General features: G+C 34.7%; 1 protein-coding gene across 1 annotated transcript in view; it reads left to right on the plus strand.

The window, feature by feature from the left end:
• The window catches only part of LOC149408825 (uncharacterized), a 286,048-nt gene that overhangs the window by 46,324 nt on the left and 217,846 nt on the right, over positions 1-21,878 (plus strand). Inside the window, exons 6-9 of the mRNA XM_089650404.1 lie at positions 2,510-2,657; positions 18,685-18,881; positions 19,639-19,813; positions 20,568-20,695. Coding sequence (XP_089506530.1) covers positions 2,510-2,657; positions 18,685-18,881; positions 19,639-19,813; positions 20,568-20,695 — 648 coding nt within the window. The remainder of the gene's footprint in view (positions 1-2,509; positions 2,658-18,684; positions 18,882-19,638; positions 19,814-20,567; positions 20,696-21,878) is intronic.

The following is a 21,878-nucleotide window of genomic DNA, read 5'->3' on the forward strand; positions in this document are numbered from 1 at the left end:
AATATTTCCGTAAACAATAGTTTACATTTTCTTGGACCCCCTTGTACAATTTACGCGAATTGCTTGATAAAACACAACTTTTAAAATATGCCGCTAGGAGTTAAAAAGTGGCGCTGCCGGTTGAAACACTAACACATGGTAAGTAATCTCGATGTATTTGTGTGAAACGGTAGAGATGCACAACTTATTTTTTTTAAATATTTTCACTAAATATCGACTATATAACGGCTTTGTTACATAATCTCAATTGTTTTCCCTGCATAATGACATTCGAATAACTCAAAATAAAATAATGATCACGTAAATATTCCCAGCTAAAAATGAAATATTTACGCGCAGCTATTTTTTTGACACATGACATGACATATCATTTTTTTTTTTAAATAATCACGAAGTATTGACAAAAAGAGGGCTTCGATATATAATAACAATTGTTTTTTCCATACAATGATACACGAATAACTCCAAATAATGTAATATATCATGTACATAACTCCATCCAAAAAGTAATAATTGTTCCTGCAAAATTTTTGCGAACTTTTACGTCATCTTTTATAAATTTACAATATCAAAAATGATTTATATTTATCAAAACACATTACTTGGTCAATGAACTATGTATAAAAACACAATTACTTACGTTTATTTGTTGAATTAATTGATTAATCCGGTTTTCAGCTAACGCTCACTCAGAAACCGACCGTTGGAAAGGAACTCGTAAAACAAGCGACGCCACTTTACCATAGATAATTTATATTTACACGTACAGGGCTCGCAGCCTCATGAAAGAAAAAGCTAATTCTAGTCCGAACTTGGCGCAAGCGATTCTGACCTTTTACTTTATACAAATTCTTTATACATAAGGGTTAAAATCGCATTTAAAAAAAAAAACCCGCCGGATTTCAAAAACGCCCGCCGGCGGTCGAGCCACAGTTGACTGGTTAAGGCCATCATCATTTGTGTTGTAACCCTCTATAAGGGGACATCCACCAGTGAATAGTAAAGAAATACAGGACAGTGAGACAATCAGACAATATAAAATGTTGTTTTCTAGTGCGCACCCATTATTTGATCATAGATTGTCACAGAAAACTCCAAGCAAGGCGCACTAGAAAACCCACAGATAATATGATACAACTTTGAGAAAACCAATATATTTTCTATATTATGTAGGTATTATGTAGTCTTAGCCATTATTAGATTTTAGAAGAACGAGCTTCTCAAAAACATCATCACTCATTTTTCTTCTATGAAGTCTCATGATTATACCTCCATTTGAAAAGAGACATTCAACTGGTGCAAAACTCGGAAGACAAGTTGTACATGTGCCTAACAGTAGAGTAGTCATGAAACATTTCAAAATCGGTTCATTTGTCTTGAAGGTATTGCAAGGCTTTTAAATCCGGAGTTCCTGCTGTTGCTGCGGAAGAATCAGATGAATCTTCATTATCTTAAAAAATAAGATTCATTCTGTACAAGACTATTAGTTCCACTTTGTGGATTTACATATCATTTTTTGGTACTTTCTTTTAATTTCCTTATTTGTATAAAAACACTGAACGGACTCTGTCCTTCTGTTCTTTAGGTGTCCACTTCATTTTAAAATGGATACGACACTGTAGCGCAAATTGTACTTGTAGTAGCGACCATGCTTCATTTTAAAACCTTTAAACAAGTTGAGTAAGTGGCAGAAACATTTCCATTCTCAATGCTGCCAATGATGGTAACATCTTTGAAGGAAATACTTCATTTTTGTGGTAATGTATTGTGATATCTCTCACATCCCTGAAGGAAAAAAAATATTTGGTTAAAATGCAGTTCGTACATATATTTATATAATGAAATAAGATAAGCAATGCTATACAAATTATCCATCTAAATCCATCTTCACTTGTATATTCTTAAACTACTGAATATACTAACATAGCATTCTACAATTCTAACATAATATATTGATTTTCTTTAGGAAGCGTGCATAGGTAGATAGTTAGATGTGAGATATAATAATAAATAAATTACAGTACTTACATGATTGTAAATCCAAAAATACCACGACCACAGATGATGAAACCATTGAAAACACAAAAAATTTGCGCGGGACTAATGTTGGCAACGTAAAAAAATAGAAACCGCTGTCTAAAATTTAATATTACAGCGTCATGGCCCCGTGTTCACTATTTGAATCTGTATTTTTTTAATGGTATCACTTAATTACCAGGGCTCCTACCAGGTAGCAACTTGACAGACGTAAATTATCTCTCATAGCGAGGTTGAGGACCGACTGATATACGGGGCCTATGATAAAAAGACGAGTGGAGATAACAGGAAGAATGTTGCAAAAAAGCATTTAAAATGGAAAATGCATTGAGAAAAGCATTTAAAATGCAAAATGGAAAATACCCATTTTGCATTTTGCATTTCCATTTGAAATGGATTTATTTGAAATAAAGCACATCCCTGATTACAACACATATTTGCATTAGGCACTAAAAATTGTTATTGTTTTCAGCTTTTTATAACGACGTGCACTGTGGCAGAACATGTAACGAAAGGCGAAGGTTACAGCAAGAAGACTTCGAAGAAGCGGGCCGCCGAGAAGATGCTGGAGGAGCTGAAGAAATTGCCCTCGGTCAAGAAGACAGTGACTCTAAGTCAAGGTCAGTATTTAGCCGCTTCCTCCTTCCAACATATCGACAGTGTTACAGTGTCCGTGATAATATCCCAAAAATATCAAGATAATTACTCCGATGCAACGGCAGCATTTAATTGATTTAAGGAATGAGCTGCATCAAAGAACAGAAAAGGGGGAGAAGGAATTGACAATCAAATACATCAAAGGATGCCCTAAAATTATAAAAATTCCAAAAAACATGTAAATAATTACATAGTCAATATCTCAATACTGTATACGAACCTATGCTCTCTCACACGGAAATTTAAAATATCAAGTCAATCCGTGAGAAATAGTTAGGATGCAGGCAAATTCTCAAGTTATTGTTTTATAAATGACTGTCTGTATCTGTGTTTTGTAGTTAAATAAATAAATACGTAAGAAGATATCTGCCACTGCAGCCAAGATGTTAGGCTCTTTAACTTTTTCGCCGCTACGCGCATCAATTCATGCGAAAATAATTCGTGCCCCCCACGCTACGCGCATCATATCATGCGTTTCACTTTAGCGGCTTGATACTACGTAAATACGCGACGAATTTAGCAGGTAACTGAACCAAAAAATAGTTCAATCCTTTTTCTTACTGACATCTGGCGTTTGCTGGTTAAAATATAATAAATTGTTTACATAAAACATTGTGAAAGCGATGATTCGTTAAATCTTCATTCAGTCATTTGAATGTCGCGCCGCTGAATTGTTGTGTCATCCATAGTATTTCTTAGGTGATCTAATCTGCTTTGATGGACTTATGCGTCGATGTAAAATATTGACCGATTTCTATTTTGCGAATCTTTTTAAGTAATTTATTTTTCTGTGATACATTAGTTTGTTTGTGAACTTAAGTGACGTGACGTGTTTTAAAAATAGTTATTTTACTCGAGACTTTTTGATTGACTTTCGTTTGTTTGTGAACTTTTACGTGACGTGTTTTAAAAATAGTTATTTTACTCAAGACTTTTTGATTGACTTTATTTTGTGATTTTATTTCTAAATTTTGTGGACAACCTAAATAGTAATTTATCTGTCTATATTTATAGGCTTACCGTTTATATATCAAAATTGAACTCCCTTAAAAATGGCAAACCCCAGTCTTACGGAAGACGAAATTTATGAAACATTTTTAGACATGGACTCTGATTTAGAAATAAGTGAAGATGATCAAGATATACCAATTACTGAAGAAGTTAGTGACAGTGAAATAAACGCCCCCGGGACAAGCCAAGATCATGACTCTCGTACACCTAACTTAGACTATACCGTAAATGCAGACTGCTTTTCTTCTTGGACCTCTGGTCCATTTATTCCAATAGTTCATGAATTTGATGATTTTGTGTCAGGTTTTGATCCATCCACTTTATTTTCTGGTAATTCATCGGAAATTGACTTTTTTGAATACTTCTTGAACAAAGAAATAGTGACAAAAATGGTGATCGAAACTAATCGATATTACATAGCCACCATATCAAAACAAGAACCTTCCCAAAAATCCAGACTTCGTAAATGGGTTGACACATCTGTCGAAGAAATGTACATTTTTTTTGCACTGTTAATGTTAATGACGAGAAACCGACATCTTACTATCGAAGAACACTGGTCCACTGACCCATTGCTCGCTAGTACAATTTTCGGAAAAACCATGTCTAGGGATCGTTACGAAATTATATTGCGAATGTTACACTTCTCAAACCCCGACACACAAATTCCTGGTGACCGACTTTACAAAATTAAAATCCTAATTGACCATACCCGAAAAATGTTCAAAAAAACTTTGATACCTTATGAAAATTTATGCATCGATGAGAGCATAATTGTTTTCAAAGGGCGTTTAATTTTCAAACAATATATACCATCCAAACGTCACCGGTTTGGAATTAAAATGTTTGTATTGTGTGACGTGAAGACGGGTTTTATATTAGACTTCATTATTTATTGTGGCGAAGGGACTGACATAACTGACTCTGAATGTCTCGGAATTTCGGGGGCTGTAGTAACGACACTACTTCAAGATTATTTAAATAAAGGACATAATCTTTTTATTGATAATTGGTACAGTAGCCCTCAACTATATGATTTTCTCCATACTTACAAAACCAATGCATGTGGTACGGTGCGGAAGACACGAAAAGGCATGGCAAAATTTAATAAACTTAAAAAGGGTGAAATGAAAGCACAACATCGTGGACCTCTGTTGGCTTTAAAGTGGTGCGATAAAAGAGAAGTTCACATGCTAACAACCTTACATGACGACTCCATGGACATGACGGGAAAAGTTGATTGGAAAACTCGTCAACCAATTATGAAACCCAAGTGCGTTCTAGACTATAATAAGTGTATGGGTTCTGTTGACAAAGTGGACTTGATGTTAAGTAGTATTAATTGCCTGCGAAAAACAATTAAGTGGTATAAAAAAGTGGCCTTCCATATTATTGATCTGTATTTATTGAACTCTCATGTAGCTTTTAAATCAATTACAAATAAAAATGTTAGTTTAGCAGATTTCCAATTAGCCGTAATACGACAATTATTGCAAAAATATCATGAAACTTCCCGATCTGAGCCTCATTCTCGCTCTTCACACGATTTACCTCTGAGACTAACTGCTAAGGCATTAGCAAAACATATGCCCCACCCAATAAAGGGAAATAATTCTCAAAAACTTCACCGAGCCTGCCGAGTGTGCGCCATTTCTAAAAAAAAGGAAAATGTCCCAGTATAAATGCCCAGAGTGCGATGTGACATTGTGTGTGTGGCCATGTTTTAGAAACTACCATGAAAAACAAAACTTATAAATATTTCTCCTCGTGTTAACTTTTTATTAAAACTTTATTTGTTAGTAGATATAATAATAAAAATAATTGTGTTTTGATGATATCTGCGCAGTGGTCCAAATCCCATCAGACCGGGTAAGTAAATACTATAAACAATATAGCAGTGTGCATGCGATGGCGACAGTTCTTGTTGATTTCTTGTGATGGGTCACTGTTTATAATATTATATCTGTATCCTGCGGTTTATTGTTTATTTATGTGTTTCAACAAACTTCAAGAGCATTAATAAAGCTTTTAAGATAAGCAAATCATAAATCTGTCTAGAAATAAGAGATTTATAGCTGTTTCAAGTGGTAGGTTTTGATTTTCAAAGTGAGTACCGCGTACGAGTGTAAATTGAATCATTTGTAAATTGAAGTGCAAAAAGAGTATTGTCATTGTAACCCAAAATCAACTTTGATGAAAACATACAATAACCATAGACAATACAAAAATATTTCGCCATAGACAATTTACATAAATTAATATATACTTAGGGGCATTTTTGTTCCAACATTAATAAAAATATAATTAATAAACCAAAAAAAAAAAAAAAGAAATAGAAAATGGCAAATACAAGAGGAAGGGAGTTATAACGGAAACCGAAGAAAAATTTAACATTGATAAAATTATACAGATTATTGAAAAAAAAATTGAATCCATGAAAAAAGAAATTATATCAAAAATTGAAAAACAAACCCAGGACACTCAAAAAAGCATTGATTTTATGAGTAGTCAGTACGATGAACTAATAAAAAAACTAGAAATAACAATTACACAAAATAAAAAAATTGAAAATGATTTTGAAAACATAAAAAAGGAACACCAGGAAAAGAATATCATTATTAAACAACTTGAAATAAAAATTTCAGACCTCGAATACAAATCTCGGTCTAATTTCTTAGAAATAGCGGGCATTCCCCAAAAAAATGGAGAGCAGCAGATGGAGATAGTAAAAAGAGTTGCGGCGGCGGCAGGAATGGAAATCCAGCACAATGATATAATTGATATAAAAAGGACACATGATAGAAGGAACAATGCGCCACCGAAACTGCTAGTGGAATTTGCGGAAAAAAAGACAAGAGACAATCTTCTTTCTAAAAGGAAAAATATTAATTATGCAGCTATAAAAGATATCTCCACCGAACCAATCTATATTGCAGAGGAATTGAGCCCATATCAAAGGGAACTGCTCTGGAAAACGAAAAAATCTGCCAATGAAAAAATGTACTCCTACGTTTGGTTCAAAGATGGAAAAATAATGACGCGAAGAATGCCAACCGAAAAAATAATTTATATAAAACATGTAGATGATATAAAAAATATTGTATAACAAAAGGGCACAAAAACGATTACGAAAAAAAAAAAAAAAAATGGCTGACATTATATTAACCTTTTCTATGCGTCATTAATTTGTATCACTTCGTTCACACGCGGGGCTATTTATCAGTAATCTAATTTATGACTTTAAACAATAATCACGCATGGATTTTAAAATTTGTTTTAAAAAATACGTCGCTTATGTCTTGAATTATCTTCTCAAGTATAAATAAACACTCCGAACTTCAATGGGACTTGATAAAAAATCGAAGTATATATTCATAATGTAACTGATATAGTATGCCCGGGCGGCCATGAGGATAACGATACACATGATTATAAACACACCAGAGTAGAGCTCTTCAACTGTGGTGCGATGTAAGTGGTTTATTTATGGGTGCGATGTCGCGTTTGACTGGATACATGAAATATTGACACACTTAAAAAGGTTCATATAATAAAAAATAACTACACTTAAATTTACAAAAATAATGAAATAATTTTTCTGTTATTATGTCACCGTAAATATGTATCACTTAATATATTTTTTTATCGTGATTTTGAAACAGTTCTCAACGCATAACGGCAGAATCATGGCTTTCATGTATTTCAGCAGCTTCGCAATTATTATCGACGTCACTGTCACTAATTTCAAAATCTGAATCTATTTCTAAAGTATCACCAAATATTTCTTCGTCATTAAGACCACGACCCGACATTTTGTATTTTGGCAATAAAAATACTTTCAAAAATTGATAAAAAGTCAAACTTGTACAACTTTACACTTGATTTTTCACTATAAAAAAGTTTTAACCACGTATCTTTATTTGAAAATAATCTAACACTGACGAAATTTTATATTTCTTCAATAGTTTGAATGAATGTATGTAACTGAACTTATTTTAAAATATGATAAATCAGATGAATGTACACTGTAATTAAAATAGTTCATATCCACGAAAAAGCAAACAATAATTCGATAAAACAATGTAATCTACACGGCGAGCGTCTCTGTTTGAGAATCTTATAAAATGCGCATGCGCAATAACTTGTGTAAAGACGCGGGAAGAATTCAAACTGATTCATTTTTCGCTCTGAGTTGGAAGATCCCTTCAAATCTTTGTATCGATGATTAGGATACGTATTATGGATAAATATCGTAAGATGTCAGTAGTGTAAAGATGTGAGATTTTTTAGGAGTATAATTTTTACCGTGCCCAAGCATGTTTCATACCCATAACGCCGAAGAAACTTTGCGTCGCACCTATGTGCCACCCGCGTACAGGGCATGTACAGTGCGTCGCAGGCGTGCGTCTCCCGCAGAGAAAAGGTTAACCTCGGAACCAAATGATCTATCGAATTTAAATAACAACTCTTTCAATATACTACACAAAAACATAAGAAGCATAAGAAAAAATTTTGATGAATTGCAAATTTTATTGAAATATTTAAAAGTTAATTTTCAAATAATAATACTTACTGAATGTTGGATAAATCATAAATACATGAAATTGGAAATTGCTGGATATACAACCTACTCAAGTTTGAATAACAAAAAACAAAACGATGGTGTAATTATATACATTAAAAACGAAATAAAAGCCGAAGTTGAAGAAATTATTATCACAAATGCCAATTGTTTGAAAATTAAAATCAGTAAAGAAAAAGCTATATTAGCAATCTATCGATCGCCCTCAACAAGAAACATCGACCCATTCCTTAAATCCGTAGACGAGGAACTCTGCCTTCTTAAAGAAACGAAAAACATATTTATTATTGGAGATGTAAATATAAATATTTTAGAAAATGGACACCCTAAGCGAATTCAATATCTGCAGATGCTAGCATCCCATGGACTGGAAAGCTTAATAAATGTTCCTACTCGAAAAGTGGACAACAGTGAAAGTTGCATAGACCATATAATGAGTAAAACAAAAGACATTACTCAAACTGTTGTATTTAATTCAACTATAACCGATCATTATACAACTATGCTTTCAATAAAAATAAACAAGTCAAATAAAATGAAGAAAAAACCATTAACAACAGAAAAAACAGAAATCAACTGGAATATCATTAACCACTCGGAACATTAGAACGTCAAAAGACGTAAATATGATAATAGCGGTCAAGACATTAGTACGTCTTTTCACGTAAGCGCGCGAGATTTTACAAAAATCGATTTATTTCCATCACTAGTATACGGATTGCCATGATTTAAAAAACAGAGTATCGATAATGAATAACGCTACGCGTCTGCATTCAAAAATGTCTGTGGAATCTAGAGGTGCATTTTCTGAGTCGATTGAATCTGTCAGCTTGTTCGTTCGTAATTTATTGCGTTTTTAAATAATTTATTAAAAATATTTTAGTTTGGACGGTTAATATTTTGAGGTGACCAATAGTTTTTAATTATATTTCTTCAATATATAAAGTGTTATTTCTTTATGATACTCAGAAAAAAGTACATTTTTCACAGCTTTGAAATAATGGTCAGCGATTTTTACATATTTTTGACGTTTTCAGAAAATGTATATTTAGAAACGCAAATATTTACGTATAACAAAACAATACGATAGTGAATTTCATAATCTTTCCAAAACATTTTTTAGAATGAGGCTACGTTTCCCAAAACGTGAGTTATGGAGCTTTTAACAAAACTCGTGAATAACACAAAAATTTCCGCGTTTTGACAGTTCGCAAAGGAACACAGAGTAAATAAAAGTCCTTTTCTGAGAGGTTAAACATAATCTACAATGTACCGATTGGAAAAAACTGCAAAGTATGAACAATACAAATGATGCATGGAATTATTTCATAGAACTTCTTCAGAATAATATACTATCTAATACCACAAAAATTACTAAGAAAATCTCACACAAAAATGTACATTATATTAAACCATGGATTACACAGAATGTTATAAACTGCATAAGAAAAAGAGACGAGTTACACAAGAAACTTAAAAAAATTCCATACGATATACACATGTTAAGATACTACAAAAGATACAGAAACATTTGCAAAAAAGTTATTATGTATACAAAAGAAACCTACTATAAGAAAAAAATTGTAGATTGTAAACAAAATCCCAGGAAAATGTGGCAAATAATAAATGAAATAACCAGTTCTAAATCTGCCAACGTTACATCAATTGACGTGCTGAATATAAACAATGTTCCCAGGACATACGCTGATAATCCTGACCAAATACTTGAATACGTCAATAATTTTTTCATAAATATAGGATCAAATCTAGCAAAGCAAGTTACAAAATGTAACGAAGATGTACAAATAAACGAACCACCTGAGCAAGGAAATCAGCTCAATTTTAAACAAATTACAGCTGACGATATCAAAAACACAATTTCTTCTTTAAAATCAAATATTTCTTCGGGGGAGGACACAATCTCAACCAACGCAATAAAATATCTCTGTAAAGAACTTATTGAACCACTTACATACTTAGTCAACATGTCTATAACGAATAGCATATTCCCTACAGCCCTCAAAAAAGCGATTGTTATACCAATATTTAAACAAGGATGTAAAAATGACATAAACAATTACCGACCAATAAGCCTACTAAATGCATTTTCAAAAATATTGGAAAGAATACTAAAAAAACAACTCTTATCCTACTTTTTTTTTTTTTTTTACATTATTTCTGGCTTTCACCCTTCAAGGGTGTTCTTGGCCATCATTTAAAATTATTGAGAAATGAAAGGTGAATTTAAATATTAATTTTATTTAAATTGGCAAATTTCAAAATTATAATGTAAATTGGAGTCGAGTTCAGACTTAGAAGAGATGAGATGTTGAATGGAGGGGAGGCAATTTTAGATAAGGCTTGATAGAAGAGAGGATATTTGTTTAGAGAGGGACAACCAAAAAATATGTGATCTAAAGTTCCCACTTCTAGACCACAGAATGTACAATCTGGGGAGTCAAGGACGTGAATTTTAAAAAGGTGGGAAGGAACGGAACAATGTCCGATTCTCATTCGAATGAGTGAAGAAATTTCTTTTTTGGAAAAATGAGGGAATTGCTGAAACCACGGTTTTGATGGGATAGTCCTTTGTATTGAGGCATAGCAGGCTCCCTTGGATTGGCTAGCAATGTGCCAATACTCTGCCCAAACATTGCGGGATCTATCTTTGATGATGGAAAAAATGTCAGATAGGGGAATGTGGTTTACGAGGGTAACAACAGGGTTGGACGCTCCTTGTTTTGCCAAGGCATCCGCAATATCATTACCCATGATACCAACATGTCCAGGAATCCAAATCAGAGTTACAGTTTTACCAGAGCTTTGAATGGAGGCTATCATCACTCGAATAAGGCATACAAAGTGATCATCAGGATGAAGAAGAGGACTGGATTTAAGTTTTTGGAGGGAACTGAGAGAGTCAGAGAGAATGAGGGAATGTTCAAAATTATTTTTGATTATATATTTGAGAGATTCTATTATTGCAATGCACTCGGCTGAAAATATTGAAAATTGATTTGAAATGGAATGAAATATTCTGTCATTAGAATTATTGTGGTAAACGTTAATACCTATACCACAGTTAGGAGAGTCGGGAGATTTGGATCCATCAGTAAATAAAAGAGAAAAGTTGGGCCATTTAGATAAAATAATGTCATTGAACATATTATTGACAGTTCGGGCCGGGAGATTGGAATGACTTTTAAGGATTCCGATCTCTTCTAATATTGTTGGGGATAGAGGGTGACGTGACTATATTTTAATTTGTATAAGGGAAGTAGATCATTTTGGATGATGTGGAGCTCTGAGAGAGACTTAAAATTTTTACAGATGTCAGGAATAGGTTTAGTTGAAGCTCTGATTGTAGATGAATGTGTTGAGTCAATGAACAACGAGACGCTGGGGATAACCTGATGACATTTAGAATTTAAACATTTAAGAACAAATTTGTCAGCAAATAGTTGACGCCTTAAATAAAGAGGAGGATCAGAACATTCTACTTGAAGGGAATTGATGGGTGACGATTGCATCGCTCCAGTTATTATTCGCAAAGATTTAGATTGAATTTTGTCTAATTTATCAAGTACATTTTTTGAGGCAGTACTAAAAAGTGGGCAAGCATAGTCGAGATGGCTTCGAATAAGTGCGTTGTAAAGCAACTTAATGCAAGTAGGGTGAGCTCCCCACCAAACGCCAGATAATGATCTGATGATATTTAAATTTTTTTCGCATTTAGTAACTAAATTATTAATATGGGAAGACCATTTAAGTTTCCTATCAAATGTTACTCCCAAAAATTTTACTTCAGAAACGTTGGAGATTGGAGAATTTTTAAATAAAATTTGAACGGGGGGGTTTTTATGGCGGTTTGAGAAGGTGACACACTGAGTCTTTTGGATTGAAAGTTCAAGACCATTTAACGTGAGCCATGTGCAAAGGGCATTCATGGCTTCGTTTAGATATTTGACGGCGAGAGGGATGATTTTGGATGATAAGAAGAAAGCTATGTCATCTGCGAACTCAATAACTTTTACTTGTGGGGGAATAGCGACATGCATATCATATGTGTATATATTATACAGTAAGGGGGACAATACATCGCCTTGTGGTAAACCCTTCCAAATAGACCTACTTTGAGGAGAAATATCTGGAAGTTCAATGAAAATTTTTCTATCTAGAAATAGATTAATAATAGATTGGACAAACATGGGGGGAAGGCCAAGGCCTAGAAGTTTTTCTTTCAGGATAGGGATGGAAACATTGTCAAAGGCGCCTTCTATATCTATAAAGACGGCAAGACAAACTTCCTGTTTAGAAATTGATAAATTAATATCAGTGCTGATGATGGCAAGGTTATCCTGAGTGGATTTTTTTTCCTAAATCCAAATTGAGATGGAGAGAGAAGCTGTTTACTCTCGACAAAAAATTCTAATCGGTTTTTAATTAATTTTTCATAAAGTTTACTGAGGGTGGATGAAAGAGCGATTGGCCTGTAGTTGGATCCAGAATTTGGTGATTTGTTTGTTTTTAAAATAGGGATGATTATTTGAGAACTCCAGTCATCAGGCATTATACCAGTCTGGAAGATTTTATTTAAGATGCTTAAGAAGTGGTTTAGAACATTATCATTACTATTTTTGATTATGCTGTAAGGTATACCATCTCTGCCTGGAGATGAGTCCTTGACTGTTGATAAACAATTTTTTAGCTCAATTAAGGTGAATGGAGAGTCTAGCCAATGATTAGACATAGGAGTATTATAGATGGGCGTTATTTCATCTAAGTTAGGTACAGAAGGGGGGGCAATTTTGTCCAAGAATTCATCTATCCATTTAGAATGAGACGCTCGAGGAGATGGTGAACTGAAGGAGGATCGAAATCTTCGGATCATAGACCAAACTTCCGAAATCGGAGTGTTCGGAGATACTGAACTGCAGAAGTTGTACCACCCGGATCTTTTTTTTGACCTCAATACCCTTTTGGCATTGGATTCAGCGTTTTTGTATTTAAGATAGTTCTCCATAGTCATATTGTAACGATAGGAAAGAGATTTAGCTTTCCGAATTCTTACTACTTTGGAACATTCCTCATCCCACCAGGGAGTTGGAGGGAGTTTTTTGAGAGATTTAGTTTTAGGGGGAGGATTTGAATTATTTATTGCAGTTATGAGCATTGATTTGAAGTTATTATAATCATCTTTGACGGAAAATATATCGGTGGCGGGTAAATTTAGTAGGAACTTGTCCATATGAGAGTTAAATTCATCCCATTTGGTGTGTTTCGTTTTAATCTTTGTCGAAATATGAGACTTGTCTGATTGGAAAGAAGTTTGATAAGTAATGGTGATCGGGAAATGATCACTGGAGCAAGGGTCGGGGGACACCACCCACGAGGAGAGAGAAGCCAGACTAGTTGAGCATATCGAGAGATCCACTGCACTGGGGTTTGTGCTGGGGCGTGAGATCCTAGTAGGAGATCCGTCATTCAAAAGGAAAAGGTTGGATTGATCTAGGAAATCCATCACACTTCGACCATCTCGGTCGGAGAAAGCAGAACCCCAGACGGGGGAATGGGCATTAAAATCGCCTAATATAAACAAAGGAGGGCTTAGTTGACTTAAAATTTGCAACCAAATTTGTTTATTGAAGTGGGCTGTTGGGGGAAGATAGACTGAAATAAAGGAAGTGTCCTTTATTTTAGCTGCAACCATTTGGAAGTCAGCATTGGGGGGTTTGATATTATTTATTGGGGAAAATGATATGGATTTTTTAATAAAAAGGGCAGCACCGCCGCCCGTACCTTCCGGGCGGTCGTCGCGGAGACAGGAATACCCTCCCACATTAAAGTGGGTGGATGGAGTAAACCAAGTCTCCGAGATAGCAGCCAAAGAAATAAAGTTGGAATTTAATAGGTTAAGGAGATCAGATTTGTTAGAAATAGCACTTCGGCTATTCCACTGAAGTATTCTGACATCCTGAAGAGCCATTTTGAATAAATGATTTTAATGTGGAAATAATAGTAGCAGCGTTGGACGGTAGATTAGTTTGAGAAGAAATAAGGTCAATTAGAAGCATTATAAGAGTTTGGATGAATGAAGAATTGTCTTGGAAGAGTTTTTCAGAAAGTTTAAGAGAGTTCATTGAGGGGGGATTATAATTATTTGCACACCCATTTGTGGCATTTGAAAGAGATGAACCATTGGGATTTAAGAGCAGTGAGTTGTGTTGTTGCTGATCGTATCCAGGAGCCGGTTTAGAGATAGCATTTTTGTATGTGAATTTATTTGAACGAGAAGAAGTTGTTGTAGAGGAGGGAAGAGGGTTGGATGAGGAGTTGCTGGATAAAGCCTCAGCAAATGATTTTTTGACAGGCGGGAATAGTTTAGAAGCCTGCAGAAAAGACAAGTTCTGAGAGGCCATAGAAATTTTAATATTTTTTTGGCGAGATTGTTCTGGGCAAGAAGTGTTGATAGCTGTATGTGAGCCTGAGCAGTTAAAACATTTAGGTGAGGAGGAAGAAGGACATTGGTCAGCTGCGTGGTTTTCTCCACATTTAAAACATCTGGGTTGAGATCTGCATGCAGCTTTGGTATGACCAAAACGGCAGCAATTGAAACATTGAGTGGTGGGATAAGTATACATTTCAACTGGTAATGAGTTGAAGAATAAATATATATGGGAGGGAAGAGATTGACCTTCAAAGGTGATAACGACAGATTGGGAGGGCTTTCAAGAAATTATACCCTCAGAGGAGTCCTTGTAATTTAGCCTCCTGGCTTTTATGGGATTGCCAATGTGTTGGGGGGTTGAAAGTGAAGACAGAATTTCTGCGATGGACAGATCGGTCGAGATACCTCTGACCAGGCCCATGCGAGTGACATTGAAAGTAGGGATATATGCCTTGAACTTTGAATTAGATGAAATGAAGATATTTTTGATGAAACTGTTGGCAGCTGGCCCTGAGAGGAATTCGACGGAGATTCGGAAGCGACCCTCGGCTTTTACACCTCCAGGCTTGATTGAAAGGTTCTTGCTATTTGATAGGAATTTTCCAAATTCAAGAGGGTGGATGGTTTTTCCTTGCTCAGTTTTTTGGGCGTATACTATGAATGGGCCACGGGAATGAGGAGAATAAAAGTTTGTTGGAGGAAGTTGAGAAAGTGTTGGTGGGGACTGTGAAGTCGAAGGCGAGTCAAGTTTTATTGGGGAAGGAGTAAATTTCCTTTTTTTGGTAGAAGTCAAAATGACAGAATCGCTGTCAGAAATTTCTACATTTTCCCCATCTGGGGGGTCCGGAGAGGGATCTGGGGGCTTTGTAGGGGGTCCAGGAGGGAAATCTTCCTCCATTATTCACAACCGTAAACAACTACAACAATAGTATGGAAAATGACAGAAGTAAAAAAGTTTATAAATATCTGGAAATCAGCAGCGAAAAGTGACTCCTGGAAGATCAGGAGGGAGAAGAAACCTCAAGGCACAACACACTACACTTTTTTTTTGCCAGAAAGCAAAAAAGAATGGTATAAAATTATTTTTAGATAGAGCAATACAAAACAACTGATGACAGCCAAATGTTATTGTTGCAATCCTTATCCTACTTAGAAGACAATAAAAAATTATCAAAAACTCAGTATGGATTTAGGGAGAACTTAAGTACTAGTGACGCCATAGAAAAAATTACCGATATGATCACTAAAAGTTTAGACAGTGGAGAAAAAACTTTGGCAATCTTCATAGACTTACAAAAGGCTTTTGACACAATAGATCACAAAATACTTTTTTCAAAACTTTCAAAAATTGGTATGTCATGTACAACACTAAACTTACTAAAAAGCTATATGACGGAGCGTACACAGAGCGTCCAAATTAACAAGAGAAAAAGCAAACCTCTCCTAATCAACCATGGAGTACCACAAGGAAGCGTACTAGGTCCGATATTATTTTTAATATACATTAACCTTTTCTATGCGTCATTAATTTGTATCACTTCGTTCACACGCGGGGCTATTTATCATCAATCTAATTTATGACTTTAAACAATAATCACGCATGGATTTTAAAATTTGTTTTAAAAAATACGTCGCTTATGTCTTGAATTATCTTTTCAAGTATAAATAAACAATCCGAACATCAATGGGGCTTGATAAAAATTCGAAGTATATATTCATAATGTAACTGATATGGTATGCCCGGGCGGCCATGTTTATTTCAAGGATAACGATACACATGATTATAAACATGCCGGAGTAGAGCTCTTCAACTGTGGTGCGATGTAAGTGGTTGATTTATGGGTGCGATGTCGCGTTTGACTGGATACATGAAATATTGACACACTTAAAAAGGTTCATATAATAAAAAATAACTACACTTAAATTTACAAAAATAATGAAATAATTTTTCTGTTATTATGTCACCGTAAATATGTATCACTTAATATATTTTTTTATCGTGATTTTGAAACAGTTCTCAACGCATAACGGCAGAATCATGGCTTTCATGTATTTCGGCAGCTTTGCAATTATTATCGACGTCACTGTCACTAATTTCAAAATCTGAATCTATTTCTAAAGTAGCACCAAATATTTCTTCGTCATTAAGACCACGACCCGACATTTTGTATTTTGGCAATAAAAATACTTTCAAAAATTGATAAAAAGTCAAACTTGTACAACTTTACACTTGATTTTTCACTATAAAAAAGTTTTAACCACGTATCTTTATTTGAAAATAATCTAACACTGACGAAATTTTATATTTCTTCAATAGTTTGAATGAATGTATGTAACTGAACTTATTTTAAAATATGATAAATCAGATTAATGTACACTGTAATTAAAATAGTTCATATCCACGAAGAAGCAAACAATAATTCGATAAAACAATGTAATCTACACGGCGAGCGTCTCTGTTTGAGAATCTTATAAAATGCGCCTGCGCAATAACGTGTGTAAAGACGCGGGAAGAATTCAAACTGATTCATTTTTCGCTCTGAGTTGGAAGATCCCTTCAAATCTTTGTATCCATGATTAGGATACGTATTATGGATAAATATCGTAAGATGTCAGTAGTGTAAAGATGTGAGATTTTTTAGGAGTATAAGTTTTACCGTGCTCAAGCATGTTTCATACCCATAACGCCGAAGAAACTTTGCGTCGCACAGATGTGCCACCCGCGTACAGGGCATGCACAGTGCGTCGCAGGCGTGCGTCTCCCGCGGGGATAGGGTTAATGATATCTGTAACCTAGAAACAAGAGGAAAAATCATTAGTTTTGCTGATAACACAGTAATTTTATTTAAAGAAAAAGATTGGATAAATACCTACAAAGAAGCTGAACACGGACTTGGTCTCCTGCAAAACTGGCTTAAAAGAAACTCCCTGACGCTTAATGTCAATAAAACAAAATATCTGACATTTTCTAAAACAGCCAGAGGGCAGCCGTCAGAGGACCTTAATCTCAAATTACATTCATGCCAAGGAATTTATCAAAAAAATCAAGGCTTATCATGCCTCTGTCCCACTATAGCACACTCCAAAAGCATCAAATATCTTGGAATTGAAATTGATGATAATCTCCGTTGGAACTCACATATAGATGTAATTACAAAAAAACTAACCAGGTACATATACTTCTTTAGAAACATTCGCAATATCCTCAATATAAACGATATTAAAAAAGTATACTATGCTTTGTGTCAATCACAAATAGAGTACGGAATAACTGGATGGGGGTCTGCCTTGAGCACTCACACAGAGCGGCTCAATATAGCACAAAAAGGAGTATTAAAGACAATACTGAAAGTTCCGCTTAGAACTCCGACAGAAGAAATATTCAAAAACTTCAATGTTTACAATGTACAGAAACTATATTCAAAAAATATTTTATTTAAACTGAAAAAAAAACATATCCGAATACTCCACTGCCCAACATAAATACACAACCAGGGCAAAAAGCGAAAATATCCTGATTACTCCCAGTTTGAACACATCCTTTGGACAGAGAAATAATAAATTCCATGCTATAAAATTGTTCAATGCTCTACCAAATGAAACCAAAAAAATAAACGAAATGAGTATATTTAAAACAAAAGTCAAAACATGGCTTAGAGATCAAAGTAATAATCAACTTACAAATATTATGAAGACAATGTAAAGACAATTCAAAACTAAATACAAAAATTTAAGAAAAACTACAGGCCGCCTCAGAACAGGAAACCCTAGTGAGGAGGACTGTGAAAAAAATACAAAAAATATACTTATATTATACTTTAAACCTACATAATGTACAAATTTTGCTATTGATATTAATAAAAAAAAAAAAAAAAGGACCTCAAGGCGGTTCTGCCACAAATCACAAAGTAATAGCTTTCTATGAAAATATATTTGTTGTTTGGTTCAGTTGTGGCGGAGCGATCCCTGCCTCCGGTACCCATCGTCAACCAGTTTGAGGGCCCGAACTTTGAAATCCACGCAGACCGCTCCGTGACCATGGCCGCAGTGCTGAACCGGCCGGAGGACCACATGATCCAGGGCGGAGGCTTTGAGCAGGGCCGCGGCTTTGAGGAAAACATGCCCAGGAATAACACCGATGCCACTGTGAGTTTTATATCTTACTAGCTGATGTGCATACCCAGTGATGTTCGTTTTATGAATTCTAGTGTAAAGGAAAACTAGGTGCATTTTAAAGCTGGAATTTAAATTATTTTAAAGAAATGAAAAAGTTTTCCTTTTCAAGTATTTGTATCACTTGATTGTGCCATGTCAAATCAGGCGTTCACTTCCACGCCATTCATTCTCACACCCCTTTCTTTGTTGATTACGTACGTCACATTTTCCACACATATTTATTTCAGTTGATTGCGCCATATCTTCCTTGAGCGTTCCGACTTCTTCTACCATTCAAACCACTCTCTAAACACTAGTGGCACTAATAAGAACTGATTTTCCATGAAATGGGTCCAGGAGGGCGATTCTCGTTCTTTTAGCCTTAAGCTAAATGATAGCATTCCTCAACGACTGCTATCGTTTGCGAAAGTCGCTAAAAATAATACAAATTCTTTGGTTTGTACTGGCAAAACTCTAAAAGGTGTCGACCGATATCGCTGAAAATTTCAATGTTTGTTCTTATTAGTGCCAGGAATGTTTAGAGACTGGTTTGTTTGAATGGTAGAAGAAGTCGGGGACGCCAGAGGAATACTTAACGCAATATCTCTGCCCCGGAATGTGATACGGAGTCGAATTAAAGTTGATTTAATTTAGATTTTCAACAGTAACTTGTAATTTGAGTACCAATAGTAAAATTAAAATTAAATTGTTCAATTGAACAGAGTTTTAACAAGAAAGTACATTTTAGCAAATAGTCTACCAAGGCAGCTGTCATGTGCGACCGAATGCGGGAGGGAGTGTGTCCCGCGGAGAGGGTGGGTCGCCCCAGGCCATGCAACATGATGCAGCCTCTCAGGCCCTGGACCTGAGGCAGAATGAGGACACCGAAGCCTGCAGCGGGGACCCCTCCTCACACCACACAGGCAAGGCTTTTTATGGTCCCAAGAAAAAATAATTATTACATGTTATAAAATAATTATAACATGTAATAATTATTTTAATAATTATTACATGTTATGAGCAGGCAGCATTCTGCTGATGCGCTCGTATCTGATTTCACAATAAGTTTAACAGTAATTGCGTTAAGCATCCAATCGAGCTTTAAATTGTTTTATATAAGTATTGTGGTATTTTTTTTTCTTCCGTGTTTACTCTATTTGCAAGGATTGAATGCAAAAGATGTTATGTTAAAAAAAATTAACATTTTGGTTGGTGGTGAAGATTTCTTATTCTCGATCAAGTCATCCCTTTCTCTTCTTTCTTTTAACATTGGTAATCTTTTATAATAACGATACTCCCTTGTTATCTAGATTGCATGCAGTTGGCAATATTTTTGCAGAAATAGTAGATGTGTTCCATTAAGTGACCACATTAGTTTTCAAACACCTTTTTTAGGGGCTTTTACATAGGGAATAGTTTATAAAATTATATGCAATTATTTTACTACTAAACAGCTTTTTTTATACATAACTGAAGTGCCCTAGGAACAATCTTTTGTAAATATTAAGTGATAAATTGATAATGTCCACTGAAGAATCCACATTATCGCCCTCCTTTGGTACCTATTCTGGCCAATGAGGAGTTCATATTATGGTAATTAGTCCCAGAATTTCTGCACTGTCAAAAAAACCCGACTTCTAGTAATCTGGTATTATTAATTTAGCTCTTCTCTAACAGATGGTGATACAGAAGACAACTTGTGTGACCTGAAATCTCCCGTTTCCATGGTCCATGAGATAGCGCTCAAATTCCACCTCCCTGTCAACTTTAACACCAAAAGCGAAAAAGGGCCTCCACATATGAAGGTAGAAAGATACATAATATGTTTATTTCCTGTACAACTTAAAGACAGTATCCTTTTATCTGGATTTCCCTGTGTTAAATATCTTTGTTTTATTATTATTTTTGTACAATTAATTAATACAGGGTGTCCGGGGGTAAAGTGCACAGACTTCGGTAGGTGATTTTACCTGATGGTAGAAGTAAAAAAGATAATAATGAATTTTTTTGCAAAAAGGGTATTTTCATACAATAATTACATCAACACCATCTATGAATAAACATATACATTTATCCTTAAGGTTAAATGTCTCATTCATTATTATCTACGTGTTCATAGATGGCGTTAATTAAATTATTTTATTAAAATATGCTTTTTGCAAGTTATGCTTTACAATATTAAGACAAATTATTTGTTTGCGCCCGTATATACGCAATATGAATATGAATAAATAGTTTTGTTTGTTTAAAAACTCTATTCTTTCAGGAAAGGCATACAAACACAATACTCTATCGGTGATTCAATCCAATTTTGTATCCTTTCGTGAAAGAAATGAGTTTTTATATGGAAAAAAATATTTATTCATATTCATATTGCTTACATACGGGCGCAAATAAACAATTTGTCTTAATATTTCAAAGCATAACTTACAAAAATTGGATTTTAATGAAATAATTAAGTTATTGCCATCTGGTAATGCATAGATTATAACGTATGTTGCGTTTACCCTTAACACGTTGAACGCCATGTAGGTCACCGGTGACCTCATGAAAATCGTAATTTAAATTAAAGATTACAACCAGAGATGTGCAAAATGGGTACCCAAAACCATTTGAAATGCAAAATGGAAATGGGTCAAAACTTTTCCATTTGAAAATGCAAAATGGTTTTTAGAAAAGCATTTCAAATGCAAAATGCAAAATACCTATTTTCAAAATGCATTGAAAATGCAAAATGGTTTCTCAGGTCAAACAATTAAAATAGTTATAGAATTTTTAAACGACTTTGTCATTTAATAATGGACATCAATGTAGAACAACTTGTGGAATAACAAATCATACATACTGTTCCGAAACGCCGATTGCTTTTGACAGGCTGTGTACTAACCAATCGTACCGTCAGAATTTAAACTGTATAGTTTAAATTTCGCACATGTCAGCTGGATCCACGGAGGCCGTGGGCCGAGCAGTCGCACAAAAACCGTTTGT

The sequence above is a fragment of the Hesperophylax consimilis genome, unplaced genomic scaffold (genome assembly GCF_061612785.1).
Source record: "Hesperophylax consimilis isolate HC1 unplaced genomic scaffold, BYU_Hcon_1.0 scaffold_55, whole genome shotgun sequence".
NCBI lineage: Eukaryota > Metazoa > Arthropoda > Insecta > Trichoptera > Limnephilidae > Hesperophylax > Hesperophylax consimilis.